We start from the raw sequence: 25,029 nt of genomic DNA, 5'->3' as shown, positions 1-25,029 counted from the left end.
CTCGGGTTGGAGCTAAACCTGAGCCAACCCAACCTGAGGAACCCTTTTTTTCAACCTGAACCTACCCGTCCTAAGTTCATTAGTTCAACTCGGCCCGACCCTACCCTAGATTTTAATCTTATTAAATAAAAAAATTATTAAAAATGTCGGGTTTCACTCGGGACTCGGGTCGGAGACCTCAACCCGACCCGATCCGAACTCAACCCAACCTGATTTGTGTATTTGGGTTGAAACCCGACCCGAGTTGCACCCTACTCACCAAGCCTAATAAGGCGCATTACGCACCGTGCGCATGGTAAAGCTTCTTCTTCTTCTTCCAACTTCCAACCAAATATTTCTAACCAAAATTCCCGCCCATCTCTCTCACACGAGAGTTAGGGTTAGTAATCTCAAAACCCTAACCCTTTTTTTTTTCCTGAAAAGGAAATTATTTGAATCGGAATCTCCAAAATCCTACTGATAATTTTAATCGTGTCTTTAATGCGATGCTAGATTTATCTTTTCTCTGATATGTTCTTGATTTCCAGGATCAGATCTCATCTTTCTCATCTATTTTTTTCTCCTTTTTTTCTCGAAAGATTCCTAAAATAAAACCTTTATTTTGGAAAAATAATATGAAATTCTTTGTCTGAGAATTTGATCTAAAGAACTTTTGGTTGAAAAACTTATGTTATGATGAATGAAAATAATTCTCGTGATGGGTTTATGGGAAACCCTAAGGTTTTGGGGGACATAACTAATTGTTATGGGGAAAGGGAATTTTCTGGGAAAAAGGGGATTTCATTGGTTTTGGGTGATTTTGTTATGGAAAATGAAACTAAGTTTGCGGAAAATGTGGGAAGCAAAGATGAGGATGATGAGTTTTCACATCGAGTATGTCGAAAGGTAGATAATTTCGTTAAAGGGAAAGAGAATGCGATTCGGGTGTCAAAGGAATCTGAAAATGTAACTGATAGTAATAGTAACGTTTTGTCTTTGTTGAATGCTAATGAGATTGTGGATGGTGATTTGCATTTCATAAAAGATAGTTGTATTTCTAGCGTTTCACCTAAGTTAGGAGAATGTCAAGGTGGGTCTAGGAAAGTTGGCGTGAATATTGAAAGGAATGCCATTTGGGTTGATAATGTATTTGATCCATTAGTAACAGATGCCTATGGTAGTGGTTTACAGTTCATGGATTCCCAAGAAAGCAAAGTGGATGGTAGTGAAAATTTTACTGAAGAAGCCTTGAATAAATATAGTATTGGACAATCGAGAATGTCTGGTTCATTGGGTTGTAAAATGTTCAACTTAGAGGGAGATGTAGAAGCACATGCTAGTCTTAATGGTGAGGGTGGATTTAATACTAATGACAGCTTAAACCTGGACAAAGCTTCCTCATGTGAATGTTCTTTCTGTCTGAAAGGTATTCTTGATTCTTTACTCAAATGATCTCTGATTACCTGTGCATGTCTTGCTTTTCATCTTGTCATATTCTCTAGATACTTACACTGAATTTAGTGTATCTGACCTGAAAGGGTGTGACATTTTTGTTGTTGTTATAATTAGCTGCGTATCTGTGGTCTGATCTTCATTACCAAGATGCCCATGGCAGATTAGCTGGTAAGCATGCAAAAGTATTTCTGAAATGTACTGGCTTTTACTTAGTCCACTTCAATAGCTCGTAATACTTTAATGGGTTTTATTAGGAAAGCATTTTTCTGGATCTCTATTTATTTACATGATATGGACTGCTTTACACAGCATTCGAGACCAGCAGGAAAAAGGTCAAGCTTTTGCTAGGAAGGAGTTATGATCAAGACAATAATGTCACAATTGCTTGCAAGAAATCAACAAAACTAGAGCTTGATCTCATGCATAAATGGAGATCACTCTTTCTTCATACTGATGATGCCCTTGCACGTGAAAGTGCCGAGCTAGTGAGCACCTTTCCAGCTTTCTTTATCCATGTTCTCTTGACTACTTTGATATTTGTTTCTAATTTTTTATTTATTTTCAATTCTTTCTTTGTTTGGAGACCCAAAATTCCTGCCACCAATGAGCTTGTTTTATTATTTTTACCTTTGCTAAAACTATATATTGTATCCCTATATTTATCACGTTTTCGGTTATTTTCTTTATTTATAGTGTGTTGATAGCTCTAGCCATTGTTGTCTGTCTTTTGGTTCTGAAAATAACAAAATAAAATGAAATAGGTATACAGTATGTGTTTGTAGCAGATGCTATTTTGTCAAATTTGTATATTTCCTAATAAGTCATTGATTTTCTATTTATTATAAATAGAAAGAAGTGATTAACAGCGCAAAATTAATATATGTTACTTGAAGAATGAATAGTAGGAGTTAAATGCGTGATGAACAACACAACAATTGTTTCTTGCCAATAATTGAATAGGCAATATGTTATATCTTTAAAATGAGGATGCAAAAATGCACATTAAAATGAAGGGAGAAAAGTAGCTACATTAAGTATAGTTGGGGGCAAATCAGTTTTGGCTTTAAAGAAAAGGAAGTGATTGCGAGTATAGTTGGGGATGAATCAGTTTGACTTTGAAAAAAGAGGAAGTGATTGCGAGCTAGTATTACTATTGCCTTAATATGTCAATGCATAAACTGTTGAAGTAGTATGTATTGCAATTGAACAATGACTCTCTCTTTGGGTCACATAATACAAATCATCACTTCAACAATTATAATTAAATGTCTATTGACATGGCTAGTCTAAGATTTTAGTTGAAGCTAAAAGCTCACAATAACATGTAATTAATGAATATGTAAAGACGATGGAACCAAAACACACACTTTGTAAGAAGAAGGGAGAAGAAAAGAGGAGGAAGAAGAGATGGGGAGAAAGCAGAATCATTGGGAGGGTAGTAACAGCCCCATGTCCCATTTCTTTTATTATATAATTTAATTAACCTGAAACTACAATAAATGCCATTAGGGCTGTCCTAATTATGGGCCCTATCAACTTAAAGTAAATGCTTAAAGAAACACACCTAAACTTAAGTAGACACACTGAAACACAAGTAGATGGAGCCTAAACTAATTTAACTCTCTAACATGCTCCCTTAAGTTGGAGCATGGATTAAAGCAAGGTGAGTTTGAAACAAACACTTCCATGCTGGCTTTGGATGCTTCACTTTGAGTAGATATCAGTCTCCATCTAACACCAATCATGTTATTTTTCCAAAACTTCACGAATCACAAGCAAGCAAAACCTCCATCTACGAGAATCACTGCGCTGAAACAACTCGCACCGTGAAGGTATGAGAAACTACAAGAAGCCGCAATGACCCATATAAGTAACATACCAGCCCCATAAAAAATGACATAAAAACTACATGAATGGATTGACATCCACAGTAATGGCTCAGCAACAGCCCGCAAAAATGGCTCCAAGTAGCCCACCGATAGCCCACATAAGGGCTACACGGTAATCTGAAGTGGCTCACACTATGCATCAGCTACACTCGGTGCAACAAGTCTACGAAAAAGTGTTGAAGTTATCTATATAGGTCACACACAGCAATGCTCACAATGTGACAAAATATTGCAATCCAATTGTCTGAGTGTTGAATAAGGGTTCATTTAGCTTGTAGAGGTGGGAAAGTGGCTTCATCAATAATTAGTTTTTTTAGATCATGTACAAAGTATTTAATTATTGATTACTATGCAATTTTCACTAGGTTTCCCGATGTTATGTAAAAATGACAATATTGATATTCATGATGTTTATTTATTTGAAAGCATTAGGCTTAACTTTTGACCGATGAGTCATATTTTGATAGATGAAAGTATGAAACTATGAAAAATTTATGTATGAGCCGAGTGTGTTCGACAATGCATTTGAAGGAGGAATGACCATTACGTAAAAGGGGGAAGGTTTCATTAGCTTCGAAGATTATTTCGAGGGCAATATCATGTTGATGACTTATGAAAAGACGTTGATAGGTATCAAAAGACATTAAAGAATTACCAGAGGAGGTCAAAAGGATCGAGTTCTAGAAAGATCGTGCACATTTTTTTGAAGTAGGGGTGCTGTAATCAAATTAGGGGGGATATTATTATATTAATGTATTTTGGGGTATCCTTATCAGACATACTAAATATAGTAAGTTGGTATTTACTAAAAATAGTAAGTTCAGATTTACTAAAAGTAATAAGTGCGGATATACTAAAAATAGTAAGTGCGACTTACTAAACATAGTAAGTCTCAATTATGAGTTTTAATTTGTGTGAAGTTGTTATAAATTATAGTAGGACTAGGAGTCCAAGTTTTATCAAGAGGTTTCTTTTGTCTGTAAATGTATGGCCATTGGCCTCTTTGAGGTAGAATAGAAGATTGAAAATTTTTGCTCCCAGCATTGGTGTTACCTTGCTTAGTAGAAGACCCCTCGTGGGTAAGTGTGCTCTCTCCTCTTTAATTTTTTTTCTCTGCAATTATGAAACCTACAAAGGTTGCAAATTTGAAACCTGCAAAGCCCCTCCTAGTTGGCTGTCCTATGACAATTGGTATCATAGCCTAGGTTTTACCATGGCTACTAGAAGTGGTAGGACTTACCAACAAGAATCGCCATCAAATCTGGAGCTAGAGGAGATGATTCATAATCTGGCTAAGAGATTAAAGACCATGGAGCAACAAATAGGGGGACTTAGTAATTCTCCTACTATGGGCACAATCCCCTTGTACGAACAAATGATTTGACTGAATGAGGGGCCGATCATGATCCAGCCACAATCACTAGAACCATCTCGAGGGTCGCGCGAGTAGCAGCCCCACGCATACCCATGCCCTTGTTTATGAGGCACAACGATCAATGAGACCCACCTAGATGTAGTTATGGAGACCAAGTGATGCAGGACAATACCTAATTTAGGGAAAATCCTACACTCCTAATGGGATTAAGACTTTAGGACAGTTTAGGGCTTACACGGAAAACTAAAAGAACACTTAACAACTAACTTGGGGCTGAATTAATGCCTAATTAATATATGGGCAGCAGCAATAATGAGACTTAAATAGCATAAATAATTGTAAAGATTGTAATTAAGCATGAACTAAACCTTATACAAATCAATCAAAGCGATAAAGATTCGTAAGATGAATTGATAATAGAAGGATTAGTCCGAAACTAGGCCTACACATGCAACCAATGAAAAGAATTAAAAGATAAGGTAAGACCTACCAATTAGATGTAACAAAAGTATGAGAAATTAATAATAATCAATGAAGAAAAACAAAAAAAATGTCCAGCAAGAATTGGTTCAAAACAGTCCAAATTTAGGTCTGCAAATCTGGAAATTGAAGGAAACTGCTATCCATATCTTAGGTAAGTATTTTAGGTAGGTAAAAGAAAGGTAATTCTAGGGTTTAGGTTCTGATTTGATGGTAGGTTTAGGTTACGGATATTTAAAAAGGGTTTCCGAGCTTCAAAAGGTAAAACTTTCAATAGAGCTCAAAAATGTTTGCAAGTTGAGATTCTTGTGAGTTTTAGGTGAGGTTTAATCACTAAAACAATCCCTCAAAATCTCAAAATAAGATCTTAAAGAACAAAGGAGATAGATGGATTTTGGGTTTTTCTAGTTTTAGGGTTCAAGAACAAAGAAATTAGAAAATCTGATTTATTAACTTTGTTTGTGCTGATTTGATTGAAGAAATAGATGAGAATAGGTGAGAGGAGATGAGAGAAGATGGTTCCAAACCACCAAGAAGAGAAGAGAAGAAGTTCCAAGCTTCAATGGCTTATAAAAAAACATCAATTTTATTCAATATTCAAAAAGTCTCTTACATTGCTTTCATAAGATGTATTTATAAGAAAAGAAACCATAGAAGATAACTTAAAACCTAAGCAACTAATCTCAACCATTCATTAATCCAAAGTAAACTAGATAAAGTTCAAAACTTACCAAACTAGTAATCCCGTAAGAGACCTATGCCACTTCCTAAAAACACTCATAACTTGCTTAAAACACATCCAAATCATGTAATCTTGGGCTCATTAAATAGGTAATTAAAAAGCCATTCTAATGATACCAAAAACACGCCAACCGGATGAGATTTGATGCCTAAAAAGTAGGCTACAAATAAAATGACGAAAATAGAAAGTAAATAATAAAAAAAGACGCCCATGTCTGCGGCCCATGCGAGAGTCTCCGCCATCAGTCTCGTCCACGTCTGCGCTTGTAAACCTTGAATCCACGCCCATTGTTGATGTCCCCATCACCAAGAGAACAATATCACCAATCGAGTCTGTGTGGAGGCACCAGAGTTTGGAATCAACTCTAGTCCTCAAGCAGTCTTTGATTGACTTGCTTCCATGGACGATTACTTTGACTAGTACGAGGTGCTAGAAGACCGAGGGTCAGATTCACCAAGATGAAATTGGTGGGCCATGCTAGAATTTGGTGAAGTCTAGAGGATAAGCTGGATGTGATTGGTCGGCCCCTTATCTACTACTGGAGGGAGATAAAAGAAAAACTCAGAGAAAATACCTTTCTGCTCACTTTTGTGAAGAGCTTTACAATAAGATGATCACCCTTCTCTAGAGTAGCTCGAGCGTCACTAATTATGCACGATGATTAGGGGTGGCAACGGGGCGGGTCGGGGCCGGATGTTGGGGTCCCCTTACCCTTCCCCTTTGCGGGGAATTTTCCCCCTCCCCTTCCCCTTCCCCTCTGCGGGGATGGTGGGGAATCCCCCTCCCCTCCCCGCGGGGAATATCTAATCCCCTTCCCCCTCCCCTTCCCCTTCCCCTCCCCGCATCCTTCGGGGACAAAATCCCCGCCCCGCCCCCTCTTTGGAACCCAACCAAACCAGCAAACAGAGCTTCTTTCTTCTACGTCCATTACAGACAATATTGTGATGAATGCTATGATTCTATTCATGTGATCAACAAACAGATGGACAAAATCAGAAATGCATGGATGAGACAACAAACATAAATAACAACAGGACCTCATCTTTCAGCAATTTTCTGCATAAATTATGGAATGATAAATAGGAAATGAGCACCAGGATTACCTTCATTAACAGGCAGCCAATGTGCAAAAAGTAACTATTTCAGTAGTCACAATGAACTTTAAAAGTCCATAAGTGGGCGCTCACACACGCAAAATAATGTTCATTAGTTCATTCTGTATAGCATTTTAACCCCCAGATGAGCATGAGAAATGAGAATGGAGAAGAGAACAAAATCAACAAATGACTTATTTCTTTAACTGCAATTCAGTCTAGTGCTGACATGAAACAAATTTCTAGTAGCTAAAATTTTCTTGTTGAAAATTAAAACCTGCAATCCAACCCTAAAATTCTGTTGGCACTACGATTTTTTGATAATTGCATACACTCAGCTTCTCAGGCTCTCAGCTTGTCTTTATTATTTCAACATCTGTGAAAAGGTTATTATAGTTCCCAAAATGCTCTCAGAAGCTAATTAAAAGGAAAAGACAAGCTAAGTTTATGTTTGGGGGAATCTTGTAGCCGATCCACAGAGTTTCTAGTCGTTTTCCTTAAAAAAAAACACTTAAAAATTTACAAAAAAATGGCATTGATTAGCGGGGCGGGGCGGGGCGGGGACAACTCCATCCCCTTCCCCTTCCCCTCCCCGCACCGGGGAATTTTTATATTCCCCTTCCCCTTCCCCTTCCCCTTTCAAATCGGGGAATCCCCTCCCCAAACGGGGCGGGGCGGGGCGGATCCCCTCTTTTTCGGGTGAAATTGCCAGCCCTAACGATGATTGGATGAGCTCTCAATGAGATGTGGTGTTCATGAGGTCCTAGAGGACACATTGTCATGTTTCAAAACAAGTTAAGACAAGAAATCCGTAAAGAAATAGCTACCTCTCATGTCTTTAACATAGAGGACGCTGCTCACGTGGCCATTAACATCGATAAGAGGACGAGGCAGGCTACAACTAGGAGGATTGCCCCCCAAGGCGACACGAATCCTCAAAGGCCTATGAACTTCAATTAGGGTCCTAGACTGCCACCGCCGAACGCCATTCAAGCTCGGCCTAATGTTCAACAGGCGGCACTATCTTCACCATCCACGATGACCTCTTCTACTGGAAGGAGCTTTAAAATGCCAGTACCTAATGAGTGTTGTTTTCAATGCTTCAACAAAGGTCATTACTAGATCGACTGCCCCAACAAGCCCGTGCACCTAGTCATCGAGGAAGATGAAGAAGCTCTTGAGGGGATACATACTCAAGAGGAAGGTGAGTTCTCTGACGAGGAGTCAACCTTTAGAGGATGCAGATTTGTCTTTATCTTGCATCGTTCGGCGTATTTTGACCGCCCATAAGGGGGAATTGAAGGAGGATTGGCTATGTATTGTCATCTTCCACACCCTTGTCAAAAGCGGAGACAAATATTGCAAGCTTATCATCGACTGAGGTAGTAGCATGGCTGTCAAATCAAAAGCCGTCGTTGATCAACTACAGCTTACGACTCACGCACATCCCAAGTCTCACAAGATTGCTTGAGTAGATAACACCAACATCCTGATAAATAAGCATGCCTTGATCACTATTACTTGCGGTCTTTTCAACGACTCCATCTTGTGTGATATTGCGCCCATAAACGCTACTCATCTACTCTTGGGACAGCCTTGGATGTATGACCAAGATGTATATTATAGCAGGCGAGCGAATACCTACAGTTTCATGCATACAGGAAAGCACATCCTCCTGTCTTTCATTTCCCCTGAGACTCCTAAGAGCCATGCAAAGGTGAAGCCCAAGACTCCATCCAAGAGTGCTTTACACTCAGTTCAAGGTAGAAAGCAAGAAGACCGGCGTTGTCTACGCCGTTGTAACTAAAGAGTTTCCGAAGCCTCGAGATAAGCCTCCTATAGAGGTACCACCCGAACTTAAAGAAGTCTTGATTGACTTCTCTGACGTGATTCCAGAGGAGCTCCAAGACAACTGTACCTTCGTTGCAAGACATCTAGCACGCTATTGACCTTGTTCCAGGGTTACAGATTCCAAACCTATCGGCCTATCGCATGAACCCAACCCGTTAGAGCATGCAAAGTTAAAGCGCCAAGTCGACGAGCTCCAAAGGAAAAGACTTTATACGTAAAAGCCTTAGTCCATGTGTTGTTCCAGCGTACCTTACCCTCAAGAAAGACGGAGGCTGGAGAATATGCGTGTACAGTTGAGCGATCCGATTAATAAGATAACGATCAAGTACCGATTTCACACCCCACAATTGGATGATATGCTGGACATGATGGGGGGATCGATCGTCTTCATGAAGATCAATCTTAGAAGCAACTACCACCAAATTTGGGTTAGACTTGGCTATGAGTGAAAATCGACATTAAAAAAGGAGGGACTCTTCGAATGGTTGATGATTCCCTTCAGCCTTTCCAATGCCCCCTGTACCTTAATGAGTGTTATGGCCCAGGTATTCCATCCTTAGATCGGCAAGTTTCTCGTTGTTTATTTTGACGACATACTTATTTATAGGAAGAGTAAGAAAGTGCATCTTTTGCATCTTCAGCAAATATCAAGGCTTCTTCGCAAGGAGAAACTTTATGCTAACAAGAAGAAGTGCTTGTTCATGACATCCGAAGTAATATTTTTGGATTTTGTGGTATCTGTTGATGGTGTCAAAGCATAGCCTGACATGGTGAAGGCTATCGTAGATTGGCCCATACCTACTAACCTGCGCAAAGTGCGAAGTTTCCATGGCTGGACTATCTTGTACATGAGATTATCATGGCTTCTATCACTGATGCCATGAAGAAAGGTCAATTCACATGGTGAAAAGCAGCAACTAAAGCCTTTGACACCATCAAGCAAAAGACGATGGAGACCGCAGTGCTACAACATTCAGATTTTGATAAAGTCTTCGAAGTTCACTGCGATGCGTCGAATGCTGGGCTCTGAGGAGTCCTTATGCAAGAGGGCCACCCAATCGCTTACCATAGTGAGAAATTCAATGAGGCCAAGAAGAATTTCTCGACATACGACAAAGAATTATATGCAGTGGCTCAAACACTCAGAAACTAGAGGCACTACTTGGTTTCGATAGAGTTCGTGCTCTACTTAGATCACCAAGTGCTCTGCAACCTCAATTCTGAAAAGAAACTTAGCCATTGGCATGGAAATTGCGTAGAATTTTTACAAGAATACTCCTTTGTTATCAAGCATCAAGCGGGGGTAGAGAATTAGGCCACTGATGGCTTAAGCCAAGTTGTCTACGTACTGCATTCTATGAGTGTAAATGTTATCAGCTTTGAGCAACTAAAGAGGCACTACTTGACTTTTAAAGATTTCGAAACTCTTTATGATCTTAATGGAGGAAAGAATGACGAAACGACGAGTTATTCCATTCATGAGCAGCGTGCGTGCGACTATTGGAATACAAAGAATAAAGTTTAAAAGAAAATAATCACGGTTGTAGGGTTATCGGGTGTTCCAAATTGAGAATAACAAAAAACTTAAAATATGTAATGACTGTGATTAACTTTTCTTTAATAACCCTAAGATTTAGGCTTTGGATCGATGGATCTAAATTTCAAGGGTGGGGATCAACGATCCATCGTTGATCAACCCTTGATCGTAAAATTTAATCACTCTTTTTCCTTCGATTTGCCTAGATCCGTAGATCTTAGAATCTATGGCTAGTGAAGGTTAGATCTAAATTCTCTAATTAAAAGAAGAAAATAATTTCCGTGGAAAATAGCACTTAAAAAGTGGAAATTTTTTTAGTTTTAAAGTGGAGGGAAGAAACCCACGTTTTTCCTTGTATGGAAAAACGTGCGTATATATATATATATATATATATATATATATATATATGTGGGTCCACCTACAAATCCTTTCAAAAATCCATTATAGTATACTATACTTTAATTAGAAATAGCATTTTCAAAACTACTATATATATATATATGTATATATATATATATATATATATATAATTAAGGTAAGTATCAATGAGTGTATGAAAGATAAGTTAAGAATGTTGGGGAGGGGAAAGTTTCCTTTTCTTTTTAGAGATTTGATGTCCACTTGAAAAGGAATCTTGAACTCCTTTTTTTGGTATGATTGACTCTCTTATGTAAAATTCAAATCTCAAAATTTTAGGTGATTTCTTAAAGGATAAAATCTAGAAATTTTTGGGAATATGAGCAATCAAATCCCAAATCAAGGGATTTGATTGTGAGCAACTACCATAACTCTTTTCCCTCTCTTTTATATATTACCTATATGGTAGTCATGGGAAATCATAGGAATTGATTGATGGCAACTTACCATAACCTCTCACCACACCATAATTTTCAATCTTAAATTAAGGAAAGTAAAATAGTATAAGAAGAGTGATGCACTCCTCCCATTCTTGCACAAAAACGTGGGAATAGAGAGAGAGGGTCACTTTAAAACAAAAAAAAAAAGGAGGAAGAAGGGAGAAGAGAAAAAGGGGAAGGGAAAAACCCCAGTCATCTTCAAGCTTTGTAGCATCACAAGTAAGTATAGTGTACATATTTATATTTAAATCTCTTGCTGTTTTAATACCAAAACCAGGACAGCTATAGTGCTGCCTGCGTGATATATACTTGCTGTTTTTAATACCTAAAACCAGGACAAGTGCTGCCTGTGTGATATTTAAATCTCTTGCTGTTTTAAATACCAAAACCAGGACAGCTATAGTGCTGCCTGCGTGATATATACTTGCTGTTTTTAATACCTAAAACCAGGACAAGTGCTGCCTGTGTGATATTTAAATCTCTTGCTGTTTTAATACCAAAACCAGGACAGCTATAGTGCTGCCTGCGTGATATATATACTTGCTGTTTTTAATACCTAAAACCAGGACAAGTGCTGCCTGTGTGATATTTAAATCTCTTGCTGTTTTAATACCAAAACCAGGACAACTATAGTGCTGCCTGCGTGATATATACTTGCTGTTTTTAATACCTAAACCTGGACAGCTATAGTGCTGCCTGTGTGGTATTTGTACCTTAGACAGGGCAGCAGTTGTATCGTTGCAGGTATCCTGCTGACCCCAAAGCCAGGGGCTCCTCCCGATAAAGAAAATATGAAAATGATTAAAAAGGACCTAGACCAAAATAAGTTGACCTATTTCACTTATTGATTTGCCTACAGGAGCCATCTCGTCCTACTGCGATTATAAGATTAAGGCAGGTGATAGCAAACTTTGCTCGTATGGCTTTCAATTCATGCAACAAGAATGGTGAAGTATCTAAATTTTTATGGTTTTCTAAACTATTCTATGATGAATGAAATTTTGTCTCTTGTATTACATGTTGGAAATGGAATCTGATTTCTAATAAAGAATTATCAGTTTAATTGCTTTTATCATATGAAATAACTTAAAAGTCGTATGAAAACATAAGAAATATCTAAAGAGTAAATGGGAAAGGGTGATGGGAAACCATTGAGTTATCCCCGTAATTAAAGGTATACAACTTGGGAGAACCGCGCAACTCATAGTTGATGTCGGAATCCTACGGAGACCAAGAGTCTCTAGGCGGTATGACCAAGAGAACCGCGCAACTCCTAGTTATCCCCGCGGAATCGACCGTGTTGGCAAGGGCAACAAGCTAGTGGGAGCTGGAGTGCCCTGGGAATTAAATTAAATCGTTATAATGAGAACGTAACGGATTTGTAATTATTCTGGTTGTTAGTTAATTATTCTTGTTCAGTTCTCAGTAAGTTGTTCACTTTAAAAATGATCTTCTTATATTTAAATTTGCAAGTAGTTGTATTTCTTTAAAATGAATTCTCTTATTCTGGTTTAGAAAATCTCTATAAATTATCATGTTGGAAAAGTATTTGTTCAGTTTATTTGAATTGATAAATAAATATGGATCTTGATCTGTTGTTTAGATTGAACTATCATACCTGCCAGGTTACTATCACTCTGCTTGACGTTGTTTTCTCCCCAGGATTAGAGGATGCCCACGAGGGTGCGTTTGCGCACGAGGACGTTTAGGAGCATAGAGCGATGGGAGAAATAATTGAAATGACGATACCTTCGTCGACGTCTCGGTTTTATTTAAGAAATTTCTAGTTTGGATTTTATTTAGTAGAACATGTTATTGAAATGTCGATGTTATTGTAAGGAACATTTTAGTTATGGAATAAGAATGGCAGTTGTTTAAGTTTCATAGATGGTTGTTTAAAAAAATAATATTGTGAGTATTTTGACTGGTGTTTGCTTGTAGCGATCCGGTCACGGGAATCGGGTCGTTACAAAATAAGGCTATAAGACATGTTCCTAATAGGCAGGAATGCACATTGTTATCAAATTTGTGTATTTTCTAATTATGTAATTGATGTTCTATTTATTAGAGACAATTGAGTGATTAACAATGCAATAAATATCTTACTAGAAGAGTGAATATTATTAGTTAATATGTGATAAACAACACAACGATTGGTTATTAACAGTAATTGAATAGATAATGTGCTCACGCGCACACACATATTAAAAAAAAAAAAATGAGGACAGACAAATAAAGACGCTAAAAATAATCGGTGACAAGTGCATGAATTAAGTATAGTTGGGAGCAAGGTTTTAAATTTCGACCGAAATCCGAAATTTCGGACCGAGGTCAAGCCCGAAATCGAAATTGGGTAAAGTCGAAATGGTACAAAATTTCGATTCGACTGAAATTTCAGGTTTCAGTGAGGGACGAAACGCATTCCGAAACCGAAATTTGAAACCTTGGTTGGGAGTGAGTTTGACTTTGAAAGAAGAGGAAATGATTGTGAGCTAGTATTGTTTTAATTTTTCAATGCATAAACTATTGAAGTAGTATGATTAGGCGTCGAACAGCTGCTCTCTTAGGACCATGTAGTACATATCATCACTTCAAAAAATATAATTAAATATCATTTGATGTTACCTCATCTGCTATAATCTCGAAAACCACCTTTTCTGAAACCACGGATCTTGATTCTGGTATTCAACACCATTCCAAAGTCTCTGACTTCCATTTTGCTTGAGTTGGTGTTCCACATTAGTGACAAGTGCGGACGAAAGGTTAGGCATGAGACAAACTATGAGCTTGTCCCAAGAACCAGGTGAATTGGCTAAGCGTGGCCCACTTCTGTGGTTACACATCTAGAATTAATGAATAGCTGAATCGATTATGTTTTGGGCCTTCCCTAATGGAGTTGTTGAGGGTCGTCATCTCTGGTCGATCAACTTCATGCGTCCTGATGTTAGTGGTTATTGAAAAAGAAATGATGAGATCAGGATAGATGAATCTTTGCAAGGATGAGGCCTTCATTTGAAGACAATAGGTAGTGCTAAGATGTGATCCTGCTGCCTGGGTGAGAGGATGCTTACGAGATAAATAGCAGAGACGGTCGAGTGGCTATGGTGTTTCTTTCTTTTTGAAGAGAATATGTGACGGCCCTGTTCAAGATGCTTGTGCTTTTTTCTGTTGCAATAGAGAGGGGAAAAGAGTTGTTGGACTCTTACATGGTAATTTGATTTCTCAATACGCAAGGCAATATTTTTTATTTTCTTTCAAAGGGAGTTTTCCTCGAGGGGTTCATGAGATGCTTGCCACAAATAGAAAATGGTCTTTTAGGAAGAAATGAATTCACATTAGGAGCTTGGTTGAAAGAAAAGTGTTGGTTTAGTAAATTTTGGGTAAGATCTATACCTACAAGAGAGATATTTTGACTTTTTGTTTGAAAGAAATTTTTTTCTTTTTAATAAACAGGTCTTTGCAGGTTCAACCTTTATTTTTATCATTAATGTTCATGTCAACCATATGATCTTTACTTTTCTGTGTGGCAGCAATCCAATCTCCATAGGTTAAAAGAATTGAGAGGGACCTGCAAGAAGGATCTAGAGATGAATCAAGGCGCGACTTCTGGTAAATCATAAGATGTTGCCAATGATTAGGTTCATCATAACATAATGAAAGTTGATTTGTTCGGCTCTAATTTATGAGAGAGTCGGCATTTAGAAGATTGATTAGGATTTTTTCCCTTATCAACTGTCACCGTTCACATGTATCTTTAAGACAGCCATAATCTTTTATTTATTATTTTCTATTATGTATTGATCTTATATTCAAAGCTCAAAGCTCAGTTTTTCTTAGAAAGTAAAATGTGCTCCTCTCCCACCGGGGTTTTATGATGGAAGTTAAGAAATGTTCCCACCTGAACCTTGGATGAGTTGAACTGAATTCAATCTTTTCATTCATTAATTGGTTTCAATTGATTGTAACACCACAATTTCCTCCTTCCTATTAAATGATGTATTTGCAATTTTGCATTGCTAAAGGTTATAATTATGTTTTACATTGTGAATGCCTAGGGGCGTTTGGTTCTTTGAGTATTGGGAATATAATTTTTTTTGAGGACCGGAACTGTTCATTTAATTTAGCCATGAGTGCAATGCAATTATATATAATACCTAATTACTTACTAAAGTTGTTTGACAAAGGACAAATACTCATGAAGGGACTAAAAGTATCTTAACAGTTTAGAGAGGGAGAAAAGATTTTTGGATTTTATTAGGGGGTGAGAGGGTCCTGGCTAGAGAGTTATACCAGGGCATTTCGCCAGTACTTAATAAATGGTAAAAAAGATTGAACAGTCACTTAGCATTGAATACTAAACAGTATGCACTTTCTGGGACCTTCGCCCAGATTGATCCACAAACTCGCAATTCGTTGCCACCCTCGTCTTCTTGATCATAATCAGGTTTTATTCTTCTTTTGTAGTTAAGCTGGGACTGATTCCATGGTAACTTGTTGATTTTTCATACTTCCTGATACATACAATCTTTATGTGGTTCACTAGTCATTTGGTCATTTTATAGGGTCTCTATGCCATTCTCTTTCAATACAAACTTCACAACATTTGGACTATCTTTGTGCTTTGTTGATGGTTTCCCCACTCTTCTATGACCGGGATTGTAATGATGGTCTAAATTGTGCAAGGATAGAGTTTCAAAATTTAACTAAAAAGTCATAAATCTAGATTACCGATCTTAAGAGCGCAATGTTTGTTTTTACATTGAGGTAATTTAGGAACTCGACATGCGCAAGTGAAGGATTTCTTCTTCTTCTTATATATGGTTATCTTGGATGTGAATCACAATTAGGATTTCAATATGATTGCTAAGGCCCTGTTTGTTTTGGCCATGTTCATTTAAGATTATGACAACCAATTGTGATTCCAAAACCAATTATTGGACTAGTCCTAGTCCAATAATTGGTTTTGTCATAATCTTAAGGCCCCGTTTGTTTAAGATTATGACAACCGATTGTGAGTCCAAAACCAATTATTGGACTGAAAATTATGTCTAATTTCGAGTCCAATAATTGGTTTTGAACTTTCAGTCGGTTGTTGTGAGTCCAAAAAACTGATTATTGGATTTTGTTTGCAAAAGAGTGGCTAGAATTTCATCTATATATTTTCTTCTCTTTCTTTGGTACAATTCCTTGGCTAAAATTCCTCTTCCTTAACCTTTTCTTCTTCTTCTTGGTTGCTTTCCTTTTTCTATCTTTCTATATGTTTCCCACATGATATGTGTTTGTTTTAGTTTTGGGTTTGCTGTCCATAGAATTTACAGGTGATGCAGGAGACTTGTTATAAATTCCCGTATGGCCGTATCATTTTTCATTTTGGTGTCATCCAAAGGGAACCCTACACACGAAGTTGGCTCTAAAAAACTCCTAACGTGTCTATATCCTTACGATGGCATCAAAATTCACCCATTGAGTGATTCTAAGTTTCTAGCGCTCCAAGGGTGGAAGAGGGGAGACTTGAGAGGGAGGGGTGAGAAGTGGATGAAAAACTCTAATCAAAATAGAGTATTATTTTTCCCATTTTTCGGCCACTTAGCACCATCTCCTCACTCTTGGCTTCTTAATTATCTCCCTCTCACCCTTTCTACCTCTTGTAACTTGGGCGAATGGAGGAAAAAAATTTCATGGTTGCCAAGCATGATTATTGAACAAGATAGCCCAAATACTTCTACTTGATCATACTTTTCCTTGGAAAGCTTTGTGATCGTCAATGTTGGATTTCAAAGATTGTAAAATCTTTCCATGTATGCTTGCGACTGACGAATAACTAGCTTGTTTATTGCTGCTTCAACCTCATCACTCTTTCGACATAAGATGGGTGTAAAACAAAATTTACTAAACATAAAATTTGTTTTACGCCATTCTTTGTTTCTTTCCACGGCTATGGATGGTCTGATGATACTGAATAAACGAATATCTCCTCTGGATGGGACAAGATCTTCTTTGAAAAGCAGTTTTGTCCCATCCGCTAGAGCTTGAAGAATTCCCAAGGTAAAAAATGGACGTAAAATTTATTTTATGTTCATTTAAACAACATAAAACAAATTTTACATTTTTTTAGAGCCGAAAGAATCAGAGCCGAAAGAAAAATAAAATGAAGATAGAATATGGAGATTTCCAAAAATCATTTATGGAATCTTCTACAGATCAGAGGGTTAGGATCATCCTATGGAACTGACTTTTGGGGCACAACCTATTTATGTTGTGCCCAAACAGATGAACGGTTTGGATCATCACAAAAAGTGGGCCGTAACTACTTTTTTTAGACTTCACATGTTTTCACGGCCACCCATCATATAAATTCTCAAACAGATAATACAAGGCTATATTTGTCTTCATCTTTTCCCTATCAAAGACCATACTCAATGAACGGTCCAGATCTTACGTCAACCAAACAGAGGGGGTTTTGCAAATGAAGTTTATAGTTTGACATATTTTCAAAATGATTCTTTCAGTTTTGTAATTTATAAAAGCAAGGGGGTGGGACTCGATTTATAAATTTTGTTATATTGTAAATAGGCAAACTATAAGGAGTTCTTTTGCAAATTTATCATATGTGGAGGCTGCTTTTGGTAAAAACAAATCTTATCATTTATCACTAAAATAAAGATTAACTAATTGCCAATACGGCATTAGGTACCTTCTCTCGCACGTCTCGATTTTTTATTCTGGAAAAGACGAAACTACGCTCATCAACTCAAGTAACTGTAGGGGTAGTTTTGTAAAATAATTGCCTATAAATAAGAACAATTATCTAGGGTTTTGCTCATAACCAGTCATTTCATTTCTATTCTCTCTCTCTCGCTCTCTCTGTAGCCGCTACTGCCGAATTTCCATCGGATCTACTCCGATTCCGGTAAGATCTCCGTTAAAACCCTAGCTTTTCTTTGGATCTAGTCGTAGATTCCTACAAGGCCTAGTTAATCCTGTTTTTCTTCGTAGTAGCTCATTTTTTCTCGATTTTTCTCCGATTTGCAGTGTTTTCTCCAACTTTTGCGATTCTCTGCGTTTTTCTCTAAAATTTTCCGATTCTCTGTGTTTTTTCTCGAAAATTTTCTGATCCTCTGTGTTTTTAACGATCCTTTTCCGATTCTCTGTTTTTCTCTAACTTTTTTCGTTTCTGATTGTTTTTCTGTCCATATTATTAGGAGTTGCTGTGTTTTTTCTCTAACTTTTACCGATTCTCTGTGTTTTTTCTGGTAAATATTCCGTTTCTGTGTTTTTCTAGAAAATTTTGGATTTTGTCTGGTTTTCTCTAACTTTTTCCGATTCTCTGTGTTTTTCTCGTACTTATTACGATTCTCTCTGTTTTTCTTTAACTATATCCAATTCTATGTTTTTTTCTCGACCTATTTCCGGTTCTCTGTTTTCTCTATCTTTTTTTCGTTTTTTGTGTTCCTCTAGAACTTTTTCAGATTCTGTGTTTTTCTCTAGCGTTTTCCGATTCTCTGTCTTTTTTTCTGAAAACTGTTTTCGATTCTCTTTGTTTCTACTGTCATATTTTCTGACATGGTGAGATGATTCATCGTATGTATCTCTATCCGGTATCTTTTACTTGGATCTGGTGTGGAGTTGGACAGAGATTTGAGATTTTAGTATTTCCTTCTATGTTTTAATATTTTTAAATTTTTGCGATTTCTCTCTTCTTTTATTTATTGCCGGTTTTGCTCTTTCAGTCCTGAGTCGTCAAGGTGATTCCTTTTTCTTTCTTTTGTTTTAGTTTTCCTGTTTTGCATGTTGGAATCAGATGTGATGGTTGATGTAGCAATTTTAGTTTCTGGTGTAATTTATTTATGTACATTTTCTGGTAATTTTTCTTTGTAAATATGGTTTTCTGTTACTTTTTTTCATTGTTTTCTAATTCTATGAAATATGATGCTGCTTTTGGTTAAGATGAATTGACATTGTCTTAGTTATGAGTATTTAGATCATCCTAGTTCTCTAAAGCTTCAAAGTTTTTATTCTCGATAAATCCTAAAAGCCTGTTTTCATAGTGGATCAGGATTCAGTGTGTCCATATTTTGCTATTCCAATCAATTTTTTAACGGTAGTGATTTACATCGATTGCAGTTGCCCCTGACGGTGAAAACAGGATTCAGCATTTATTTATTTTTTCTCGTTATGCATGCTAGATCTGTTTGGGAAATTGTCCTGTATTTTTTTAACTTGGTTTTATTTTGTTTGTTGAAGTTGTGTTTTAAGAAGCACTAAGGAGTCAATCCTCTACGTGCTAGCAAGAAAATTTTCATCTTCGTGTTTATTTAATGATTGAAGTAAGCAAGCTTTACTCGGTTATTCTTTTTAGAAATGGGATGTAATTTCTTCTTTGAACCGGCTCATGGCTATTTGTTATGGTAGAGAGGCTCCGCTTTGATTGTAATGAAAGCAAGTTGCTAACGATGTGGTCCTTGAATTGTATGATATACACTATTCTACTTTAATTGCATGGTATAGACTTTACTCTCGGATTCAGTTCTGCAAGGGACTTAATAGTTTGAAGTCTCATGATCCATGGATGCCATGGATTATGAAATAGCTTACTTCTTACGTTTTATTGCCGCTACATTTTCTTCTGCTTCTTTTTGTAATTGACAACCATGGTCTCTTAGTAAAATATCTAGAAGTTAGTTTACCTAGATGGATAGAGGCTGTATGCATGTGTTTTAAATTTTGCTTTCTTCGTGCAAGGTTTCTTGTTTCTGTTTTGATAGGTGTTTTGGTCCTTTTGGAAAAAGATACATGTCGATTATGCATAGAAATTTCCGTAGAAATCTTGTAAAATTACGAAAGTGTATGAAAAAACATATGCAAATAATGGGCATTTAAGATGAAACTTTAGGAAATGTTAAAAATAAGCACATATACAGATTAACAAAATCACCTAAGCAAAAAAACCACTCATAAGTGTTTAACAACATCAAACACCGAGTGACATTTGCTGCCGCTTATGTTTGATAATTTGCCGTATATCATATTTTCATATGTGATTCATATAAATATTTGTATATAAGACATACTCCGTATTTCACACGTAGTTCATTTAAATATAATCATTTAACACATAAGGATAGAGTATACCATAATATCTACTTTTGGTTCCCTTATGGGTAGGTGCTTCCGTGCATTGCAATGGAATAACTAATGTGATTCGGAGCCTCCACAAAGAAAAAGTTCTCTTGACTTCCCTATTTGTATGACCACCCAACACGTGACAGCCACAAAACAATGAGTGAAATGCCACCCCAACCCAAACACTAACTTGTGCATGGGCAGCCAACCCCAACCCTTACCCCAACAATAACATTGGCATGAGAAGCAGTTCGTTGTTGTGTGTCAATTTTGGGTTTAAAACTATGTTTAGATGTTTACTAATTACTACTTTTTTCTTCGTCTTCTTTAATGGCATCTTTATCAACTGTCTTAACCTTAGATGACCAACTTTATCTTTGAGTATTTACTCCGGGCGATGATATTTTCACGTCCCTGAAGTACTCATGTGTCCCCCTTATAACATGATTTGACATCAAAAAGCGTTAAAGTTACCCACTGTTCATGTCAAATCACATTATAAGGGGGCTCATGCGTACTGCATGGGGGGTGAAAATATCTTCTCCCTTTACTCCTCGGAACTGCATTGATTAGCTGATTCTTTTACCTTCTTTGCGAATGAGTCATTGATTGGGAAATTTTGTTGTAGTATAGTTTGGTTTCTTGTGTTTCTTTGGATTTATGTTGGGTGGGGTTCGTTGATTTTTTCTTTCCTGAAACCACTCCTTCACCCCTGTTGGCACAAGACATAAGAACCTAAAAGTCTATATACCTAATCTTGCCTAAAACTATTTTGACTTTGGTTTTTTTAGGAATATGCTAGCTGATGTAGACCCCAACTAGTTTGGGACAAAGGCTTAGTTGAGTAAACTTTATAAAGCGTAATTAACATATTAGAAAAAGTCTTCTGAGACTAGGAACTTTGCACATTGCTGGGATGCCTTGCCCTTTGCCTATTTGTTCTTTCAATATTATCACTATTTTATTCATTGTTAAAATTTATCTCTTGTATCTTTTGGTTTTTATCAATGGCTTGGAATTGCAATGTGATTAAAATTTTTTTTTTAATGGTTTTTCCCCTTCTGTTTTTTAGTTTTACGGCTAAGGAGTAATGGGTAAGGAGAAGTTCCACATCAACATTGTCGTCATTGGTCATGTCGACTCTGGGAAGTCGACGACCACTGGACATCTCATCTACAAGCTCGGAGGAATTGACAAGCGTGTGATTGAGAGGTTTGAGAAGGAAGCTGCGGAGATGAACAAGAGGTCATTCAAGTACGCATGGGTTCTCGACAAACTAAAGGCTGAGCGTGAGCGTGGTATCACCATTGACATTGCTCTCTGGAAGTTTGAGACTACAAAATACTACTGCACCGTCATTGATGCCCCTGGTCATCGTGATTTCATCAAGAACATGATCACGGGAACCTCCCAGGCTGACTGTGCTGTCCTCATTATTGACTCCACGACTGGTGGTTTTGAAGCTGGAATTTCAAAGGATGGCCAGACCCGTGAGCATGCATTGCTTGCTTTTACACTCGGAGTGAAACAGATGATCTGCTGCTGTAACAAGGTCGCTACTTTCCCCTCCTTAACATTATTATGTTATTGTTAATGTTTCTTTTCCATGTAAATTCATTGCACCAATGTGATAAAAGTTAGATGTCCATATTCTGAGTACGGTAGAAGTACCTCATAATTATGGTTGTTTTTTTTTTCCCATTTTACCGATTTCTATGCATTTTCATTTTTTTTTCAATTCTGAACAAAGGATTTCAGTAGTACCTGCATTTTTTTATAGATTGATCATCTTTATCTATGATATTAGTGTTGTTTCTTTATTTTTACTGAAATAATTTAAAAGAAAATCCTTCCATTCTGATTGACATTACTGGTTATTCTGTCAGATGCAGCGTTCTGGGTTTATGTTTTTTGGGGATATAGCAAAAATTGATTTGAATGATTTTAGCACTCCACTGTTTTGATAGGTAGCGAAAGCTTCTTGTCTTTTTGTGTTTAAAGGGCTGTCAATATGTTATTTTCAGTTCCCCAAAAGATCTGACATTGCCAATTAAAAACAAAAAAACCTCATACTTTCGCTACCTATCAAAACAGAGGAGTGCTAAAATCATTTCTCTATAATTATTCATGTTTGTTCTTGTATTAGTTTATTCCTCGACGATAGATGAGCATTGCATTTTTTGTCATGTTGCCCTATTAGTTCAGCCATTGATGATGAATGAATACATTGCTCTTCATTATCTCTGTGCATAAATAGTAACTGGAATTTCTTTGTTTCATTGATCTGTTAATAGATGGATGCTACCACTCCTAAGTATTCCAAGGCAAGGTACGATGAAATTGTGAAGGAAGTCTCTTCCTACCTCAAGAAAGTCGGGTACAACCCAGAGAAGATAGCATTTGTCCCCATCTCCGGTTTCGAAGGTGACAATATGATTGAAAGATCCTCAAACCTCGACTGGTACAAGGGCCCTACGCTTCTTGACGCTCTCGACATGATCCTCGAGCCCAAGCGCCCCTCCGACAAGCCCCTCCGCCTTCCACTTCAGGATGTCTACAAAATTGGCGGCATTGGAACTGTCCCTGTTGGTCGTGTCGAGACTGGGACCATCAAACCCGGCATGGTCATCACATTTGGCCCCACCGGTCTCACCACTGAAGTTAAATCCGTTGAAATGCATCACGAAGCTCTCCTCGAGGCTCTCCCTGGTGACAATGTTGGCTTTAATGTTAAAAATGTTGCCGTCAAGGATCTGAAACGTGGGTTCGTGGCCTCCAACTCAAAGGACGACCCTGCTAAAGAGGCAGCCAACTTCACCTCCCAAGTGATCATCATGAACCACCCTGGACAGATTGGAAATGGTTATGCCCCAGTTCTAGACTGCCACACCTCACACATAGCAGTCAAATTCGGAGAGATTTTGACCAAAATTGATAGGCGTTCTGGAAAGGAGCTTGAGAAGGAACCCAAATTTCTGAAGAATGGAGATGCTGGAATGGTGAAGATGATCCCTACAAAGCCGATGGTGGTGGAAACTTTCTCAGAGTACCCTCCACTTGGGCGTTTTGCTGTTAGGGACATGAGGCAGACGGTTGCCGTGGGTGTTATTAAGAGCGTGGAGAAGAAGGATCCTTCTGGTGCTAAGGTCACCAAATCCGCAGCAAAGAAGAAGTGAACCGATAAGAGTTCTGCATCAGTAGTAGTGCTGGGCACTGTTAGTAGTTTGGAGTCAATTAGCGCGGTGTCGAGTGTGTGGATGCAGAACTGGGTGCTCGATCGGCGGTGGCGAAGGTATGTGCCAATCTCCATTTTATGATTAAGAGACCATATCATTTTGTCTTGTTATTTTTAATTTTTGTCTTGCATGGATTTTATGTTTAATCTTGGATGGTGTTTGAATTGAGAGTTTATAAAATAAAATGTGGGTTTTAGTATTTAAGGGTCCCATGAAACAACGGTGTGGCCTTTGAGATTAATAGCTCTAGATAATAATGTGAGGAAATCCATCTCAGGGTTTCCTTCTCCTTTTCTGTCTATGGACCTTTACGTGTGCCTATGTTTGAGCATTCAAAATCAGTAGTTATTATTAGAGTCTCTGCTGCTTTGAATGCTAGAAGAAAAGTAGGTGCAATTCGACTAAGCAATATGTTTAGCGAAAAGGAAAAGGGGGTGATAATGGAGGGTAGTGGAAAAGCAGCGTTGTCCATTAACACACAGCCATAATTGGAAGAATTGCAACCACCACCACCAGCTTTGTTTAAAGGGGGGATATGTTGGCTCGTCATTCGTACAGTGGCCATTAATGACAAAAGTGGATGACAGAGCACCCACTTTCAGTACAGAATGCTGTGAAAGGGGCTGGGAATATGCCCACTTACTAGAATGATAGAATGAAGGTCATTTGTCAAAGTATCTTTACATTTTGGCACTGTTCTGAACGGGTGGGACTAGGGGTGTAAATGGATATTCGGAAATTCGATTACCGTCCGCATCCGAATCCGTTTAAAGCGAATATTATCCGAATCCATTTCAAGCGGATATTATCCGAATCCGTTTATGAGATATCCGGCTCTTAGCGGATGCGAATCTGGTAAATGGTATATCCGATCTGTTTAACATATGAATCCGAGAAGTAAATCCTTTTTATTTATTATTAATAATATCATTAATATTTATTTTTAGTAATGACATACTATCTTTTGTTTCTATAAGAAAAGTGAATATTCTTTTTAGAAAAAATAAAATAAAAACAAAAATAGCCTAAACCCATTCCATCAAAATAACCCAAACCCATTCTATCATATACAAAAAAGAAGGAAAAACTTAAAGACCACTACCAACACTATCATCCATCTCCATCTCCATCGCTTCCCTCTCTCTCTCTCTGCCTTTGTTTTAAAAGGAAGAAGAGGATCTCACATATTTTAGGGTTTGAGAGTTAATTTTGTGAAGAGAATGTAGAGGTCTAGTTTTAGGTTTTGAAAAATTCATTCGAGTAAGTAGGAGAAAAAAGATAAAGTGCTGCAATAAATTGTTCGAATTTACCGGATAAACGGATACGGATAATATCCGAATTCGAACAATATCCGACGGATGCGAATTCGGTAATAGATATTAAATATCCGTCGAATCCGAATCCGAATTCG

General features: G+C 37.6%; 2 protein-coding genes across 2 annotated transcripts; both read left to right on the top strand.

Annotated features, from left to right (window-relative positions):
- The first annotated feature begins 364 nt into the window (after window positions 1-364).
- LOC143889574 (uncharacterized) lies at window positions 365-15,231 on the top strand. Its single transcript, XM_077393836.1, has 4 exons — window positions 365-1,405; window positions 1,549-1,602; window positions 1,744-1,919; window positions 14,790-15,231. Exons 1-4 carry the CDS (start codon window positions 673-675, stop codon window positions 14,877-14,879), a joined length of 1,053 nt encoding a protein of 350 aa, XP_077249951.1. The 5' UTR covers window positions 365-672; the 3' UTR covers window positions 14,880-15,231.
- Window positions 15,232-18,034: 2,803 nt separating this feature from the next.
- On the top strand, window positions 18,035-23,817 carry LOC143889571 (elongation factor 1-alpha-like). Its single transcript, XM_077393833.1, has 3 exons — window positions 18,035-18,169; window positions 21,455-21,934; window positions 22,677-23,817. The coding sequence occupies exons 2-3, from the start codon at window positions 21,473-21,475 to the stop codon at window positions 23,556-23,558; spliced, it is 1,344 nt and encodes a 447-aa protein (XP_077249948.1). The 5' UTR covers window positions 18,035-18,169; window positions 21,455-21,472; the 3' UTR covers window positions 23,559-23,817.
- Window positions 23,818-25,029: the final 1,212 nt, after the last annotated feature.

Source organism: Tasmannia lanceolata, unplaced genomic scaffold (genome assembly GCF_043159265.1).
Source record: "Tasmannia lanceolata isolate RefF3 unplaced genomic scaffold, GAP_Taslan_0.1 ptg000013l, whole genome shotgun sequence".
Taxonomy (NCBI): Eukaryota; Viridiplantae; Streptophyta; class Magnoliopsida; order Canellales; family Winteraceae; genus Tasmannia; species Tasmannia lanceolata.
This window is presented reverse-complemented; position numbering and strand designations above follow the sequence as displayed.